Raw genomic sequence first — 19,781 nt, forward strand, 5'->3', positions numbered from 1 at the left:
TCATCACGTACACAGCTACTCCTCCTCCATTTTTGTTGGTTCTGTTGATGTAGTTTAGTTCATATCCCTCCAGATCAAAATCTATTCCTTTTTTATCATCAATCCATGTTTCTGTGACAGCAATCACTTTGAAGGGTTCGTTGATGTGTTCCAAAAAGTTCTTAATGTTATTGTAATTTGCATACAAGCTTCTACTATTAAAATGAATAATTGACAATTTGTTATCACATTCAATGTTGCTATTATATTGATCATCTGTATAATAAAAACAACTATTACTGATGTGGGAGAAAAAATTTGTATCTGGATCTATATCATTTTCCAAATCCTGGTTTTTGTGTAGAGGTCCAAAACTCTCCACTTAGCGTATGCTTGTACACCGCACAGACAGAGACTTGTGATGACGTCACGGTTTGCGCTGTCATTTAAAAAACTCAACAACACTGCCTTACTGGCAAGTGTATGTGTTTGTGTGTAGACATAGACACTTTTGAAACTACACTTGTCTGGATGGAAATAGTTTTAACCCCATATTTGTGTTTTTGAAACTCTCTGTGTTCGTGTGGATATGGCCTTAAAGGCACTACCTAATCCACTTTTTATGTTTGATATAATGAAAACTGTTCTCATTGTTTTATTTTTGATACTAAGAATATAGTTTTATTTTAACTTTCTCAGGGAATATTAATTTTCAACTAATTATAGATAGATTATAGATATATAGATATATATATATATATACATATACATATATATATATATATATATATATATATATATATATATATATATATATATATATATATATATATATATATATATACTATTTTGCATGCAAAGAATGCAATGAACTGTATTGCATTCTTAAAATGTAAAACGGTTGTCATTATTAAGTGGTTTGTCTTTTTGTATTGTTTATGTATTGTTGGCAGGTTGAAACAGCTCAGCGGATTTGCGTGGTGAAACCACCATTTAAACAGCACCGTATAATAATCATCAAAAACGCACGAGAGACCAGAACTTTGTTTATGCGGTCACACCACAAATTGGCACAATCAACCACGGACACATTTCAGCTATCAGCCTTCAATAATGAAAACAGGCGTTTAGGAAATAAAAGACAATTAGGCCAAACGCAATAATTGAGGGCACATCTTAACATGTATAATTAAACCTTAATTAAGAAAAAATATTGCTCCGGCCCGACTGCACCAAATAATATTATAAATCCATTTAATAAATTCAAAATACAAATAAGGCAAAAAGAGAAGTATCCCACACTTCTCTTTTGTAAAGTAAATGTGTACAGCCGATATGGGCATCTACATCAATAATATGATTTGCCTGAGAAGTTGGACAGGACCCAAAAAAAATTAAAAAAATAAAACTTTTTTTTTTTTTTTTTTTTTTTTTAAAGCAAAAATTTGTTTTTTTCCGATTACTCGGGATATTCGATAGAATACTCGATTACTAAAATATTCGATAGCTGTAGCTTTAGAAACAAGTTAGGGCTGGGCGATATATCGAATATACTCAATATATCGCGGGTTTGTCTCTGTGCGATATAGAAAAAGACTATATCGTAGGGGTGTAACGGTACGTGTATTTGTATTGAACCGTTTCGGTACGGGGGTTTCGGTTTGGTTCGGAAGTGTACCGAACGAGTTTCCACACGAACATATTAAGTAGCCGCTTCCTTCTGCCTCTGTTTCTGTCAGTACTCTACACAGCACCCAGCATTGTCCCACCCACACAACCATCTGATTGTTTACAAACAGAGCGGTAACAGCCAATCAGCAGTGCGTATTCAGAGCGGTAACAGCCAATCAGCAGTGCGTATTCAGAGCGGAGTAGTCAGTGCTTAGCGTTTAGCAGGTAAGCATCAGGCAGCGGACTCTCCCCAAATTATAATAAACACCTCCCAGTCAACTACTAGTAACATCACTATGAGCCCGTTGACCTTCTAGAACAGTGGTTCTTAACCTGGGTTCGATCGAACCCTAGGGGTTCGGTGAGTCGGCCTCAGGGGTTCGACGGAGCCTCCATTGCGAAGGTCAAGACACACCAGACTCATTGTGTGAATAAAAACTTCTCCCTATCGACATATTATGGGTACCCCCAAACTATGTTCCTTGTAATTTTCCATCTGATTTGCAGGTGTGTAATTTGTTGCGAGTTCATGCACTGTGTTGGTTTTGTTCTTTGAACAAGGTGATGTTCATGCACGGTTCATTTTGTGCACCAGTAAAAAAAACATAACTCTGTCTTGAATTTGAAAAAAAAAAACATTTTATTTTTCACTAAAGAAGGGTTCGGTGAATGCACATATGAAATCGGTGGGGTTCGGTACCTCCAACAAGGTTAAGAACCACTGCTGTAGAAATATAAAAGGCAGCTCAGCTCGCTCGCAGTCCTGGCTTGAGGTGAAGGCTAATTCGCTTTTAGCGTAAGGTTAGCTCATTTTGCGGTGTGTGGGTGTGTGTGTGTGTGTGTGCGTGCGTGTGAGTGTGTGTGTGCGTGTGTGTTACGGACAGCAAAGCCCTGTCTGTCTGTTATTTCACTTTACCTTTTTCTGTGTTGATTGAGCTGTGTTGAAGCAGCAAAAAAGGACATTATGTTAAATGAAGAGTTTCTGTCTCTGATAGCTGATATAATAATGTAACTGCATCATTAAGCCTACATGAACTCCATGGTGTTCAGGGATGAATAGTCTCTCCTATTGCTATTGTACCATTTTTTCAGCTATAGTTACATTAAAGGCCTACTGAAACCCACTACTACCGACCACGCAGTCTGATAGTTTATATATCAATGATGAAATCTTAACATTGAAACACATGCCAATACGGCCGGGTTAACTTATTGAGTGCAATTTTAAAATTCCCGCCACACTTCCGGTTGAAAAACTCCTTTGGATATGATTTATGCGCGTGACGTCACAAAATCCACGGAAGTGGTTGGACCCCATCGAACCCGATACAGAAACCTCTTGTTTTCTTCGACAAAATTCCACAGTATTCTGGACATCTGTGTTGGTGAATCTTTTGCAATTTGTTTAATGAACAATGGAGGCTGCAAAGAAGAACGTTGTAGGTGGGATCGATCGGTATATTAGCGGCTAAGTACAATACTTACAGCAACACAACAAGGACTACTTACTACGCCTAGCCGATGCTTGTCGCCAAACCCACGGATGAAGTCCTTCGTCGCGCCGTTGATCGCTGGAACACAGGTGAGCACGGCTGTTGATGGGAAGATGAGGGCTGGCTGGCGTAGGTGGAGCGCTAATGTTTTTATCATAGTTCTGTGAGGTCCGGTTGCTAAGTTGCTAAATTAGCCTTAGCGTTGTTAGCAACAGCATTGTTAAGCCTTACCAGGCTGAGATTTTTTAACCGTGTAGTTACATGTACATGGTTTAATAGTATTGTTGATCTTCTGTCTATCCTTCCAGTCAGGGGTTTATTTATTTTGTTTCTATCTTCATTTGAGAACGATGCTATCACGTTAGCTCAGTTGCTGAGTGTGTCACCGATGTATTGTCGTGGAGATAAAAGTCACTTTAAATGTCCATTTCGCGTTCTCGACTCTCATTTTCAAGAGGATATAGTATCCGAGGTGGTTTAAAATACAAATCCGTGATCCACAATAGAAAAAGGAGAGAGTGTGGAATCCAATGAGCCAGCTTGTACATAAGTTACGGTCAGAGCGAAAAAAGATACGTCCATCACTGCCTCTCCAGTCCTTCACTGTAACGTTCCTCATCTACGAATCTTTCATCCTCGCTCAAATTAATGGGGTAATCGTCGCTTTGTCGCTCCGAATCTCTCGCTCCATTGTAAACAACGGGGAATTGTGAGGAATACTAGCTCCTGTGACGTCACGCTACTTCCGGTACAGGCAAGGCTTTTTTTATCAGCGAGCAAAAGTTGCAAACTTTATCGTTGATTTTCTCTACTAAATCCTTTCAGCAAAAATATGGCAATATCGCAAAATGATGAAGTATGACACACAGAATGGATCTGCTATTCCCGTTTAAATAAAAAAAATTCATTTCAGTAGGCCTTTAATCATTAGTAATGCAGCAGCCTAGTTTTGAATGGCAGGGTCCCTGCTATCACATGTTGATGAAAATATAACATTTACATAATAAATCAACTACAAGCTTCCCAAATGCTGTAATAAATTAAGCATGATGAGTTGACTTTAAACTGTTTAAGGTTGCACTTTTTATATGTAGAAGAAAAGTTTTGTCATTTTATTTAATCTGAGCAACAACTTGAGGCAGTTTAATGTTGATTAACCTGGGCAGAATTATTATAGTGTTCCCAATGTTAAAAGGATAAAGCCATTGTTTACAAATTTGGTAAATAAATAACCAAAAGATTTATATTTTGTTGTTTTCTTACTGTACCGAAAATGAACCGAACCGTGACCTCTAAACCGAGGTACGTACAGAACCGAAATGTTTGTGTACCGTTACACCCCTACTATATCGTGATATTCGAGTATACGTGCTGCGGGCATTACACTACATGCGTTTCTCACCTTTCTTGCCTCTCCTTCTCACAGAGACGTAAAAAATGGGAAACCTTCTTACATACGTCACATACTGTCACGCATGCAACATCATACGCTCTCGCGGAGCAGAGAGGTAGCGGCATGGGTAAAGTTAGCTGTGATGCTAGCGGTGCGGTGCGAGTGGTAATACGAGAGAGATAGAAGGTGCAAATATGGTAACAAATGAAGGAAGAATAATTAATTCCCAAGAAAAACAGCAGGGGGTCCATCGTCTGGCGGTGATTTGGCTTCAAGCGAGAATATGTTGAACAGACAACCGTAATATGTCAAGTATGCGGCAAAAGCGTTGCTACAAAAAGTAGCATTACTGCTAATTTGTAGAATCATTTGAAAAGTCACCCGCTAGAGAATGAGGAGTGCTTGAAACTCTGCATGTCAACATCTCCAGCCGGTGCCACACCAACAAAATGCCGAAGCAACCATTTCCAGATCAATACTGTATGAAAAAAATAGTCATCAACAGGAGGAGATAACGTCCGCAGTAACCTACCACATAACGAAGGACATACACTATTTGATTTCCTGTTATGCAGCTCATTTTTAATAGACAGTTATTGAAATATCTTGTGTGATCATGCACAAAAGTGCACTTTATTTGTTTTAAACTATTGTAGTGGCGTTCTGTACAAAAAGTGCACTTTAATTTAGTGTTGTTTTAATATGTCATTTTAGTGACATCATGCACAAAAGTGCACTAATAGCTTGTTTTAAAATGTCTCTGACAATCTTGCACTTTCTGTTTTGGAAATTACATGAATGTTTGTGCCACTGCTTAAAACTATTTAATAAATACAGTTTTGGTAAATTGACTTAGTTGTGATTTCCCTCTCTGCATGAAAGTTTCAAATTAGCATATATTAATGCAGTATGAACAAGAATGTTTTAATGTAGACACATAGAATCATCATACTGGTGTGATTATATGCATCAAGTGTTAATTCAAGGCTAAGGCAAAATAGAGATATATATCGTTTATCGTGACATGGCCTAAAAATATTGAGATATTAATAAAAGGCCATATCGCCCAGCCCTGAAACAAGTCCATGTCAGAAAACCAACACATTTAGCTGAACTGCACTAAATTTGTCAAGAGGAGTGGTCAAAAATTCAACCATAAGCTTGTGGATGGCTACCAAAAGTGCCTTATTGCAGTGAAACTTGCCAAGGGACATGTAACCAAATATTAACATTGCTGTAACTTTTAGACCCAGCAGATTTGGTCAGATTTTCAGTAGACCCATAACAAATTCATAAAAGAACCAAACTTTATGAATGTTTTTTGTGACAAACAAGTATGTGCTCCAATCACCCTATCACAAAAAAATAAGAGTTGTAGAAATTTTTGGGAACTCAAGACAGCCATGACATTATGTTCTTTACAAGTGTATGTACAATTTTGACCACGACTGCACATATGTACATATAGATATATATATACATAAATATATATATACATATACAGACAGTAGGGTTGTCCCAGTACCAAAAATTGTATTTTGATACTTTTCTAAATAAAGGGGACCACAAAAATGGCATTATTGGCTTTATTTTGACAAAAAATCTTATGTTACATTAACCACATCAAAACACATTTTATGACCAAGTTATGCAGAAATCCAAGTAATCCCAAAGGGTTCACATACTTTTTCTCGCAACTGTACACATACATACATATACACCTATACATACATATATTTACACACATACTGTATACATACTGTATATACACATGCATTTACATACAACATTCAATGTGCATATGAAAGCAACATAAGCATTATTAACAGAGTAACATGGCAGAAACTAAATAAATAAACATAAGTGTCAATAACAAACATAAACAGCATAAACAGCTGCTTCTGGAAGGCATCAGGTATTGTATGTGTGATGTTGGTAGATTATGCACAGTAGCTGTGGCATCAAACTTGTCCACTGCACGCCCACTCTGTAAATAAGGGAAAAGAAAATGTATTATTTTTATAAGATGTTGATTATTATTATTATTATAATAATCATCTGACTGACACACACACAGTAAAACACAAAACCTAATGCTACACTTGTAAAAACAAAACACGTTGCAGTGTTTCTGCTAGGATTTTTTTTTTACACTAAGTTTTAACTGTAACGTAAAGTAGCAGCGGTCATTAACAGCACAAAACACAAACAGAAGTACATTTTGCTCTGCTGCAGTATGTGTTGTATGCACACACTACTCGTTCTCACCGATAGCGGCCAAATACAAGTAACTTTATGTAACAATTAAGTCTAACTATAAGAACGTTTGACAGACAAACAATGACATACTCATTATCAAACACTTTCCATCATGCATTTAGCTACTACAAGTTGACTTACCTTGCACTCGACGTGTAGTTGAGGATGGTACTTCCGTGTTGGCTCAACATGTTTGAATTGTTACCTTCCTTCGCGGCAACTATTTTCCTGCATTTTCTAGAGATGGGCGAACCATCCTCAATTTTCTTACCCTTGGCATGCTTTACCAATCCAAAATACGTCCAGACTACCGATTTTGTCTGTTTACAACGAGGGCAAAATCTCAAGAGCGAGATCCGTGTGTTGTTTTCCGCCATTGCAAACAATGCTAGTGCGCATGCGCCATCTTTGCAGGCGCGGCTGCTGCTGCGTTTCCAGGAAGTGAGCAATGTCGCCTAAAATGAATTAATAAATGACGGTTATTTGGCAATTAAAAAATTAAACGGTATTACTAACCGTCCGGAATTTTGTCATTATGCCGTTTACCGTTACATCCGTAATACACACACACACACACACACACACACACACACACACACACACACACACACACACACACACACACACACACACACACACACACACACACACACACACACACAAATGTATACATATACATACACATAGATGTATACATATACACTAATACATATTCATACATATATGTACTGTATATGTATATATATACACAGAAAAAAATGCTGTTTTGGTAACTATATAAATACAAACTTTCCACTAGGCAGGGAATTATTTATTTTAATGACATCTAAATTGTTGTATATGGACATGTATTTCTTGTATCCCTAAACAAAGTATGACTAATGACGTTGCTTGTGAAAATCAACACATAATTTCTGTTATTCCATTGTAAATACGAAAAAGTTTTTGTGTTGAGATAGGCCTGCTTGATACATTTCTACACACAGGGATGTCCTCAGACATATTGTAATGTAATACATTTAGATTTTGTTGTATCCATATGCTTTAAAAATATTACCTTATTTCAGCTTCTGCAGCTTTAATTTGATGATCCTCCACATATACTCATGTATGGGACGCTCGCTTGGATAAATGTTCGATTAAGGAGTATATTGTCCATGCAAGAGGGAAATGGTTTCTAATTGCATAATTAAAATTTTTAAAAAGTATAACAGTATCTAGCAGGAGTGTTTAGATGCATGTTAAAAAAAACTTTTTGGTACATGTAAATGCTGACTGAGTGGTTTGGTTTTGGTTATTTAATGTGGATGGAAAAGGAGTTATGCTGTCCTGGTGGAAGATGTTTTTATATTGTCATATCGCCTTAGGTTCGGCCACCTTTTACTGATGAGTCAAAGAACATTTAAATCCTGGGTAAGTGAGATTAAATCTCCGTGAGGAGTGTAACAGGTAACCTTTTTGAGGCACCCTTTAGTAAACCCTCTCAAATAGGATCAGTCAAGGAAAACAGATGGCATGGGAACAAAATCCCAGGCTGGAACAAGACTTGTCATCATTGAGGATCTCATATGCTTAGGCCAAAGAACCTTGAAGTTCGTAAACAGACAATATCATGCAACTAAATGGTCTTAAAGTTACTCGAGTGGTACCAATGTGTCTCGAGGACCCTCGGACTGGCTGACATCCGCCAAAGCAGTTGTCTACAAAACCAAAACCATCTATTGCTTATATACATTTACTTACCTTAGTAAGTACTTACAGAGTATGCGGGTGCGACGAGATATTGTGTAACGTTAAGAAAAAAGCTTTCTCTAAGGATGCAGTTTTTTTTAAATAGTTAAAAGCATATTTTAATTCTTTTGTTTTTTTTTAATCCAAACATTTAAAAGCGAGACTGAAGTTTATGCATTTGTTTTGAATAAACAATATGAAGTGGTTACAAAAGTATTTGGACCACTTTAAATTATTTCACTTTGTTTCATTGCAGCAATTTGCTAAAATCAAAAAAGTTAATTTTATCTTGGATGAAAACTAACTCTTTCCAATAAATCTGCTGCAAAGAGAAATGGGCAAAAATGCCCAAAGATAGGTGTGCCAAACTTGTGGCATCATATTCAAAAAGACTTGAGACTGTAATTTCTACCAAAGGTGCCTCAACAAAGTATTGAGCAAAGGGTCTGAATACCAATGTACATATGATTTTATTTTTTTTATTCAAAAAAAATAAATTTTTAATTCTGCGTTTGTTTTTTTTCTGTCAAGATTGGGTGCCGAGTGTAGATTGAGAAATAAAATTAACTTCTTTGATTTTAGCATATGGCTGCAATGAAACAAAGAGTAAACAATTTTGAAGGGGTCTGAATACTTTACTGTAGTTTTTAGACTTTTCATAGTCATATTTAAGACATTTTATGAGAAGTTGATATAATTGAAGACATCTTAAGTAAGGCCTTATATTGTATTTACTGGATTGTAAACTTAAAAAATGTAAATTACGTTCAGGATGATTTTTGTTTTTTTAAGTGGAACCATTTGGGTAATTTATTTACTTATTTATTTTGTATATGTTACAAATTGAGCACAGGAAGTGAACAGACAAATGTGATAGAAATCACTATGAAATAAGATCAAATGAGCTGTTCCTGTTGTAACTATTTGCATGTTCGAAATAAACCATAACCACATGTGTTTTCTTTGTGTTACTAGTCAGTTTGGAGCATGTATGTGTTTTTCGGATCAAACCAGTGCGCGTCATGAGGCAAAAGAGAAACAGCCTTTTGATCGACTTGATTTGCTCCATGTTACTTTAGCGACCCAAATGATCCCCACACAACGAACGTTGAGTTCGCTTTTTTCTCAATAATAACTCCAAGTCACGGCTAATATTTATTCTGCTGCCTTTAGCTGCACGTTTACCTCCAAGTTTGGTCATTCTGTTTACTTCTGCAGGAAGTTGGTAGAGTGGCCGTGCCAGCAATCGGAGGGTTGCTGGTTACTGGGGTTCAATCCCCACCTTCTACCATCCTAGTCACGTCCGTTGTGTCCTTGGGCAAGACACTTCACCCTTGCTCCTGATGGGTGCTGGTTAGCGCCTTGCATGGCAGCTCCCGCCATCAGTGTGTGAATGTGGAAATACTGTCAAAGCGCTTTGAGTACCTTGAAGGTAGAAAAGCGCTATACAAGTATAACCCATTTATCATTTATTTATTTATAACTTGGCGAAGTAGCTGGAGAGAGGGAGGTCTGGGTTTCTCAGCTCAGGCTGCTCCCTGGAACCCACCCCCAAATAAGCGGAAGAAGAAGATGGATGGATGGATCTAAGAGCCTTTTGTTTTGTTTGGTTCTTTATTATTTATTTTTTTTACCTGGTTTTAGCCTACATTCACTTTTTTCTACATTTTAATTCATTTTATCTCATTACACCGGTGTACTTATTTGTGCTCTCATGTTAAATGTGCAATTTCAATGTTGATAATGAGAATTTATAAGAAAAGGGATAAAAGTTATCAGAAAAATCTTAATTTCAACAATTTTTCCTAAAATATGCAATAAGCTATACATTTAGTTTTACTAGATTAATCGAACAAATTAAATCAATAAATTACTTGATTACTAAAAAAATCGATAGCTGTAGTCATAATCTTAGGTCATCGGGGGAGACATCACTGCAGAGTGTCAATTGATAGTGCAAGAAGAAAAGAGTCTAGTAAGAATGCTAGGAAAAACGTTCACTTTCAATCCCTGCAGCATCGAAATAGCCTCTCAGTAGTGACTTGGAAAGGGCAAAACTGAAGATTCTTGTTGGCAAAGAGGGCGATGCGTGAAGAGAGAGAAGGAGAGAGGCACCTACTACATTAGGCCATGTTAACAGTACTTGAGCAATAATATACTGCAATGTTTACATTATTTTTTTATTTTGATTTAAACAAAACAAACACTCTACTGCTGATAAAGCTTGTGATTCGCTTTATGTTGATGGTATACATTTTTGCTGGAAATATTTTCCAGTTACATTTTTTGTTTAGTATCAAGGCTATAAGGAGCCATTTTAAGGTCTCGTCTCTCTTTTAGCTGACAACAAAACAGTGTGCTGCTGGTCTCGCTTTATCATCTGGGATGTTGTGTTGTGGTGAAAGTCAAGAAAAATTAGATTGCTGGTGTGGATCACCAGCGTCCATATTTCATACATTGTTAGCAAAACAAAAAACAACTACCAAACATAGCTGCGGGGCGGGATAACAAAGCCACCTCTTAAAACAAACCGTTTTAGAACAAGCCAGAAAGTAGCCTAAAGAGCGGTCTTTGCAGCAAAATCTATGCAAAGTTTTGACCAAAGAACCATCATTACATGTTATGTAGACCAGTGTTTTTCAACCTTTTTTGAGCCAAGGCACAATTTTTTTCATTGAAAAAATCCCGAGGCACACCACCAGCAGAAAATGTTCCATCCACCCATCCATCTATCCATTTTCTGGGTCAAGGGGGGTGCTGGAGCCTATCCCAGCTGCAGGGTACACCCTGGATAAGTCGCCACCTCAGTAGCCTTTATAGACAATATAAAGTCGGTTCCTTTAAATACCCGACGTAATTGTTCAATATTAATTTAAACCATAACCATCCATGCATCAATAATTCTCTTGTCTTAAAGTAGGCCTACAAAGCAATTAACCACCTACTGATATGGACGAGTTACATGGTTACGCTGCCGATCTCGTGACAGCACAGACACTCAACAACAGCACATTATTTGGGGATAATCTCACGGCGCCACAACAAAGTGGTTGAAAAACACTGATGTAGATCAAATTGAAGTGTTGTAAAATTAGTAAACATTTATAATATGACCCCTTTAATAGAAAAGCGGGCACAGGGCAGAAGACTGACGCAACCGCCATCAACCGGTAGCCCAAAAGATCAAACCGCGGGGTAAACCTGGTGAATGGCAATGCAGGCAACAAGGAACTGGCAAGGGGCGAGGCCAGGCCGCACTGCATACCAAAAGGTCTGTGCTGGGGCTGAATGATTAATCAACATCATATTGAAATTTAAGTTTTTTTTCCCCCTCTGCCGTCACCAGCATAAGAGTGACAGACATGTTCGCCAATCTGAATTGTTGAGCCTCGCGTTTCTTCGTCGCTTCAGACAGGGAGAAAGACGTCTCACTACGTGCATCGCTCTCAGCACTTAAGCGTGTTTATTTAACAGTAGAATTAAACTGAATGCAGTGAGCCCTCTTTTTAGTCATTCACAATGTTTGTCTCGGTGGTTGGAGACCAACTTAGCGAGACCGCACACACAGGAAGCACGAACATAGAGCCTCTGAACTCGCCAGTGACAAGTGTCGCAAATTACCAAAAATGATTTGGAAAAAATATGATTACGAAGCCAAATGTCCCTTGTGGTAATATTTCAGATTCAAATCGGATGGGCATTACGAGCCCATCAAGACGAACAAACGAGTGTAAATACTGTGATCATGGGATGGCAACAAACAAAACATCAGATCGAATTTTTCCAACTGGGAAAAAAATGCACTTTAGGATGTTCAATTTTGTTTGTTGAGAATTTTTTTTTTTTTTAGAGCTTTCTCCAATCCTTTTAGTTACTCTTATTTATTAAACACTATTAGCAACAAATGTAAAGCATTTGTCGGTGATTGGAGACTGCATTGATGTTTAGAGACTCTTTACTTCTGTCGCTCCATGTACTATCACCTCAAAAATGTAACAAGACTTAGAGGGTTCATGTCAGCTCAAGACTTAGAAAAACTTGTACATGCCTTTATTACCAGTAGGCTAGACTATTGTAATGGTCTCCTTGCAGGTCTTCCCAAAAAAACTGTCAGGCAGCTACAGCTTGTTCAGAACGCTGCTGCGTTCTAACAAAGACCAAAAAATGTGAGCACATTACATCAATTTTTAAATCCTTACATTGGCTCCCTGTACATCAGAGAATTGATTTCAAAATCCTCCTGCTCACATATAAATCACTACATGGTCTAGGGCCGAAGTATATCACCGATATGCTCCCACTATATAAGCCCTCTAGATCACTAAGATCTTCTGAGACCAATCTGTTAGCGGTTCCCAGAGTAAACTCAAATCAAGGGAGAACCTCATTCAGTCATTATGCAACAAATAGCTGGAATAAACTTCCTGAATATGTCAGACTTTCCCCAACGCTGACTACTTTTAAAAGTATACTGAAAACTTTTATGTTCACCTTAGCTTTTAGCTAAATCTTTTAATCTTTTAACTTTTAACGTCCGCACTGTTTTTATTTTTATTGTCTGCATTTTAATTTTGCTTTTATTTTCTTACATTTCACTTTGTTGTACCACATGTTGTGCTGTGAAGCACTTTGAGTCTGCCTTGTGTATGAAAAGTGCTATACAAATAAAGTTGCCTTGCCTTACAGAGAGCCTGCCGTCACACTTGCTTCGTTCTCCTGCGAGCCTTCCTCTCCTTAAAATATATCTCAAATACATTAAAGTATGTCCTCAGCGCGGACATGCTGCCTCTGCTGCAGACAACCCTGTGCGTATACTTACGTCATCACAACATCAAGTTTCGGCAGCGGTTTTTGGTTGATCAAACTCTATGTTTTTTGGGCCAAATTTTCTGAGAAACACTAGTCAATAGTGCGCAAATAAAAGTATATACATATCCATTCATACTGTAACTACCTGCTGCTGTTTAAGTGTATTTCTGTGTGTTACAATATTAATTTTTCCCTTAGTCTTGAACACAGTGTTAGCGGAGAATGAGGAAGAGTTGCTGTGTGTCTCGGAGTAAAGCATGGAGGCAGACGTGTGTGCATGGAAGAAATATTTGTTAGCATACGATTGGCAATAGAAGTTAAAAAGAGCGTCAAACATTGCCTGTCTTCTTGTGGAGGCCACAATACATTATCCATCCATCCATCCATTTTCTACCTCTTATTCCCTTCGGGGTCGCGGGGGGCGCTGGAGCCTATCTCAGCTACAATCGGGCGGAAGGTGGGGTACACTCTGGACAAGTCGCCAACTCATTATATTACTTCAATTTGTTTTCACGTAAAAAAAAAACCAACTTATTTTTAAGGTGTAGCGGCTAAGAGTTTGCCGTGGTGCACCGCCACGATCCGTTACATTAAGGGGAAACTCTGTACTGTATAGTTGTAATTATTTATTTAATTTAAAAGCACGATGTACACAAAATCTTTGAGTCTGTCTGCATAAAATAAATTATTGCATATTGCTCTGTGTGGCACTTTGAGACAAGAATATGTTGATTGACAATCTAAAAGTAACATTCACTCACCTTCACTCGTTATTTTCGCAGTTTTATGCATGCATGTGTATAAAACATAAAAATCGAAAATCAAATCGCAATTGCAATTTGAATGAAAACTCGCAATTAGGTTTCTCCTCCAAATCGTGCAGCCCTGGTTTGTGCACACTAGTACAAACTTCCGATTTCTGAAAAATAATGTAAAAATATTGTCTTGTGAACACAATCTTGTGAGCTTAGCATATTATCACACCCCTAGCAGTCACACATCACATCTTCTTAAAACACGTTCCTGCTGGAAAATGTTGAATTGATCTGACACAGTGCCCACTGACGGGTTAATAACTGAATCACTCTTTTTTTTCACTGCAGATAGCACCATCAATAACTTTCTATTAAGGTTAACTTTAGAAAAATATTTACAATTCAAAGCAGAAAAAATAAATCCCTGAAAATGTGGTTGCGCGAAAGCCGAACCGCGATATGTCTGTATAATGTCTGTAGCCAAATATCCAACAAAGTATTTAACATCGGGAGGTGCTTGTACTTACCAGACGACCCCAAACGCACCATAGCCAATAGGCCTGTCCGGCTCTATATCTAGCTGTGGCTGCAAGTGGTGTGTGTGCTGCTGATGATGATGATGGTGGTGATGATGGTGCGCTTTTACAGCAGCAGCTTGAACTTGAGCAGGGGCCACGGCTGCCGCGGGGCCAGGGGCCTGTCCAGGGGCCGGGGAGGGGAAATAAGGTTGCTGTTGACCAGGGTTGAGCATCACCGCAGCGGCAGCAGAGGTGTGCTGCTGGATGGTGTGAACTGCAGCGGCGGAGCCCGGGTGCTGCAGGTGATGCTGGTCCGTGTGTTGGTGACAATGCACGTGTGGAGGTGGAAGATGCTGCAGGTGGTGGTGGTGATGAGGGTGATGGGCAGCCACTGAGGAGCCACCGTTATAAGCGGCCATCATTTTTGTAACATTTGAAGCTGTTGTGTCACAAAGAGCCATCCACCGCCTAACTGAAGTGACGGCAGTAGCTACCAGGCTCTTGTAGTACAAACAATTAAACTTCCAGAACACTAAATAAGTGCATTGAGGGTTTAAAATATGCTGAAATCTGAAATGACTATGGTAAAATGACAACTCAAGTCTAAGTAAAAAAATTAAACAAAAAACCCGCCCACCCCTTAATAAAAAAAAAAAATGGTGGCCCTAAATGTCCCTCATGATAGCAATGGCGCCCCCTCCCTGCTGACGAAAGTCGAACAGACTTTATAGTGGGATCAGAAACTTGTCACTTGGAGAAGAGTCATCATATTGCAAAAGTGCTCGAGTTCACCACACGCTGTTCCAGCCACCTTGGCTCCAGTTTGCTAGGAAGTTGCATTAATTATTCCAAACGGAAAACTCCTCAGATGTGTGTTGGTGAGTGTGTAGGCCACCAGCGCTAATCTCCCAAACCTACTTAACGCTTCTGGTCCAGTGCAGGGTGCTATGTCCTCGCCCAGGCCCCACTTCCAGCAGGCAGGCCCGGGTCTTGGTGACCCCGCTCACTCACATAATACAAGATCTACCTGAGGTGGGCGCATCAATCCTCCTCCTTTTTGGACAACAATCGAGCATCACAAAATAGCGAAAGAGGAAACCTCGCTGTCTTGGCAACTTACTTCCCCCACATCGATAGTCTTGTAAAAAAAAAAACACGGGCTTTTGACAAAGTTGACACACAAGTATTAGATGAAGCCAACAAAAAGGTGAACGCTTCTTAATGCTGGCGTGCAGCAGAAAAACACCGTGCTAGTCAACCTGACAGCTCAGCCTCTAGCTAGCTAATGAATAGCTCCAAATCAAAACAGTAATCCTTCCTCTCCGTCGAGAACGTGTCGCTAAGAGCTCCTTTCATTAAAAAAAAACTGTAAATCACTCCAACAACAGTTCAAACTTTGAGCTCACGACGAATAATTGTCACCGGCATGATAAACTGTCAAAACGCGGAACGACGTGAAAATGAGCATTTGATCCAACATGGTGACCCAAACCTCGCTCACTGGACAGGCAGGGGAGATTATGGTTAACGCTCGACCAATCAGGGGTTAGCAGTGCCGTGACGTTAACCTTATCTTTTTGACTGACACTAAAAACAACCAATGGCTGACGAGTTGTGTGACAGCCGGGCAGCTGCTGTAAAATGCTCTTTGAACCCTAGATAGTCAGGCAAAGCTCATTAGGACAAGATTTCAACATGTACCTAAATCAATGGCTCTTTAATGGGGCTGCTTGTAGCCCTGATACATGAGGCACTTCAGAGGGTACTTGAGCTATATACTGTGTTACATATATGATATTATTAATATTGTTTCAAGTAATATCAATTAATTTTAAGGTCCTTCTTCTTTATTATTTTTACTTTCCAGCGTTCCTCAGAGGTAGCCCTCTGCATCAGGGATCATATGGCTGTGGGGGCTCTTTGTGTCAGCGTCCTGGTGGCTGTGGCCTGGTGACCTCTTAGTGCACGGCTCCCGGGATAGTGTTCCTTCACCTGGCTCCTCTGTACTCAGCCACAAATTCAACTGCATGTGTATGTGTGAGTGTGTAAGTGTGTGCGTGTATGCGTGTGTTCGTGCGTGCGCATGTCTGTATGTGTGTGTATGTGTGTTCGTGCGTGCGCGCGTGCGTGTGCGTGATTGATGATGAGGGATGTGGGTCATTGGGCAATGTTTTTAAGTTTGTGAGGCACTTTGTGTTGTATTTTTTATGTATGAAAAGTTTGATTGATTGAGTGATTGAGTTAATAATAATAATAATAATAACTGTCAAAAATAAATTGTACATTCTAATCAATGAAAATTGATTAATATATAAATATACATACATACATACTTACATACATACATACATACACATACATATATACATGTATATATATATATATATATATATATATATATATATATATATATATATATATATATATATATATATATATATATATATATATATATATACATATATACATGTATATATAATATATATACATGTATATATGTATGTATATACATATATTGTATATATATGCATACATATATATATATATATATACACTACCGTTCAAAAGTTTGGGGTCACCCAAACAATTTTGTGGAATAGCCTTCATTTCTAAGAACAAGAATAGACTGTCGAGTTTCAGATGAAAGTTCTCTTTTTCTGGCCATTTTGAGCGTTTAATTGACCCCACAAATGTGATGCTCCAGAAACTCAATCTGCTCAAAGGAAGGTCAGTTTTGTAGCTTCTGTAACGAGCTAAACTGTTTTCAGATGTGTGAACATGATTGCACAAGGGTTTTCTAATCATCAATTAGCCTTCTGAGCCAATGAGCAAACACATGTTACCATTAGAACACTGGAGTGATAGTTGCTGGAAATGGGCCTCTATACACCTATGTAGATATTGCACCAAAAACCAGACATTTGCAGCGAGAATAGTCATTTACCACATTAGCAATGTATAGAGTGTATTTCTTTAAAGTTAAGACTAGTTTAAAGTTATCTTCATTGAAAAGTACAGCGCTTTTCCTTCAAAAATAAGGACATTTCAATGTGACCCCAAACTTTTGAACGGTAGTGTATATATATATATATATATATATATATATATATATATATATATATATATATATATATATATATATATATATATATATATATATATATATATATATATATACACACAGGTATATATATATATATATATATATATATATATATATATATATATATATATATATATATATATATATATATATATATATATATATATATATATATATATGTTGATTAACAAAATTGTTTAAATTAGATTAAATTAGATTAATTAAATTTAATTGAGTTTGGATTAATCGAGATTAATCAAATTACTTGCTTACAGAATTAAAATTAACCTACCTAAAAACCAATACTGTGACACAAATGCAGATTTACAGTATTGTCAGATTGTCATTCTCAAACATTTTTAAATATTTTACTTGAATGCATGATTATCAATCATTAATTTGCTCAAAATCTGGTAATAGTGTTATCTAAAGTTGCCGCCTGGGTGTATTTTCCGTATGTATTGACCTGACCTACATGACGGTATACCAACCCACACCGCCACTTTTTAGGAAACCATCCACAATTAAGGTAACCATGAGGTTTTGGTTATGGTTACAGTTATCGTAAATTTACATTTATTTCAAACATGCATACAGTTACAATATGATTTCCAGTTTCTTGTTACCACAAGTCCAAAAGGATGAGACAGAGCTTATTTAGTCCTACCTCTTTTCCATTTCATAGCAGTTACGAACGCATTTGTTCACTTCCTGTTCTCAATTTGTTCTGTTTGCAATTTGTACACACTTTAAATCCATAAACTATAACTGGCACCCAATGATACTACAAAGTATTGATTTTGAATTGAGAATTGTTTTGAATCGAGAAGCGATTCTGATTCAAATCGTTAGCCCCAAGAATCAAATCGAATCGTGTGGTGCCTAAAGATTATGATAACATAATTCTTGCTAATCAGACTATAAATACTCAAAAATCAAAAATCATACTGTTGACTCTGACTCACTACACAGAGTCACCATTAAGTTGAGGCGAACATTTGCTAACAGGTGCATGTCGTTACCATCTCTTTTCAGATAGGCCAGGGGTCCCCAAACTACGGCCCGCGGGCTGGATCCTGCCCACCAGCGTCCAAAATCAGGCCCGCGGGAAGTCCCAAGTATTTAAAAAAAATTTTTTTTAAATTAAAAATTAAAAAAAAAAAAAAGTTTCTGTCTTTTCTTATCCACTTTGTACCGCTTGCTACTCACGGTGTCTCCTAGCCGCTCAGGCAAATCATATTGTCTAAAAATGCATTTTCTCATCGATAACGTATATATACAGTATACATATCTATATATATCTATATATCTAATATATATATCAAATATATATATATATATATATATATATATATATATATATATATATATATATATATATATATATATATATATATATATATATAGATGTATATGTATATGTATATGTATATGTATATGTATATGTATATATATATATGTATATATATATATATAGTCCGGCCCCCGGCCAAATTGTTTTAACACAATGCAGCCCCTGAGTCAAAAAGTTTGGGGACCCCTGAGATAGGCCATCAGTTTTTGTTTGTTTGTTTTTGTTTTTATCAACAAGTCAGATGCAATAACATTTTTATTAATGCTCTTCTGAATGAATAAACTAATTTGGCTGCTAAGTTTTCATGGAGAAAGATAGGCACATGTACAGTATGTACTTCAGACAGAAATGAAAAGAATGAACCTCAATGATTTTTTTAAATTGTATGAAAATAAATAGATAGGATGGGACAAAGCATTTGATAACAATGAAAGTTTATAATGAATGTGAATTTCACCCTTCTTTTTCTTACCATCTTAGTGGGCAACCTGTATTAACATAGATTAGAGTGCATTAATTTTAAGTTTAAAAAAAGTTACAAAGGAATCAATGTCTCACTTGGCAAAGATCACTGCATTGGGATTAATGTAAGACAATCAAAAATAATGAGTTAACTCACACGATTAATCACAAAAATTGTATAAATGCACATTAATCACACAATTAATCACACAACTAATCACAAAAATTGTATATATGCAGATTAATCACAACAT

The 19,781-nt window shown here is 37.3% G+C and overlaps 1 protein-coding gene across 1 annotated transcript in view; it reads right to left on the reverse strand.

The window, feature by feature from the left end:
- The window catches only part of nlk2 (nemo-like kinase, type 2), a 92,212-nt gene extending 76,085 nt beyond the window's left edge, over nucleotides 1-16,127 (reverse strand). Inside the window, exon 1 of the mRNA XM_062067865.1 lies at nucleotides 14,618-16,127. Coding sequence (XP_061923849.1) covers nucleotides 14,618-15,069 — 452 coding nt within the window. The 5' untranslated portion in view covers nucleotides 15,070-16,127. The remainder of the gene's footprint in view (nucleotides 1-14,617) is intronic.
- Nucleotides 16,128-19,781: the final 3,654 nt, after the last annotated feature.

Source organism: Entelurus aequoreus, linkage group LG13 (genome assembly GCF_033978785.1).
Source record: "Entelurus aequoreus isolate RoL-2023_Sb linkage group LG13, RoL_Eaeq_v1.1, whole genome shotgun sequence".
Lineage (NCBI taxonomy): Eukaryota > Metazoa > Chordata > Actinopteri > Syngnathiformes > Syngnathidae > Entelurus > Entelurus aequoreus.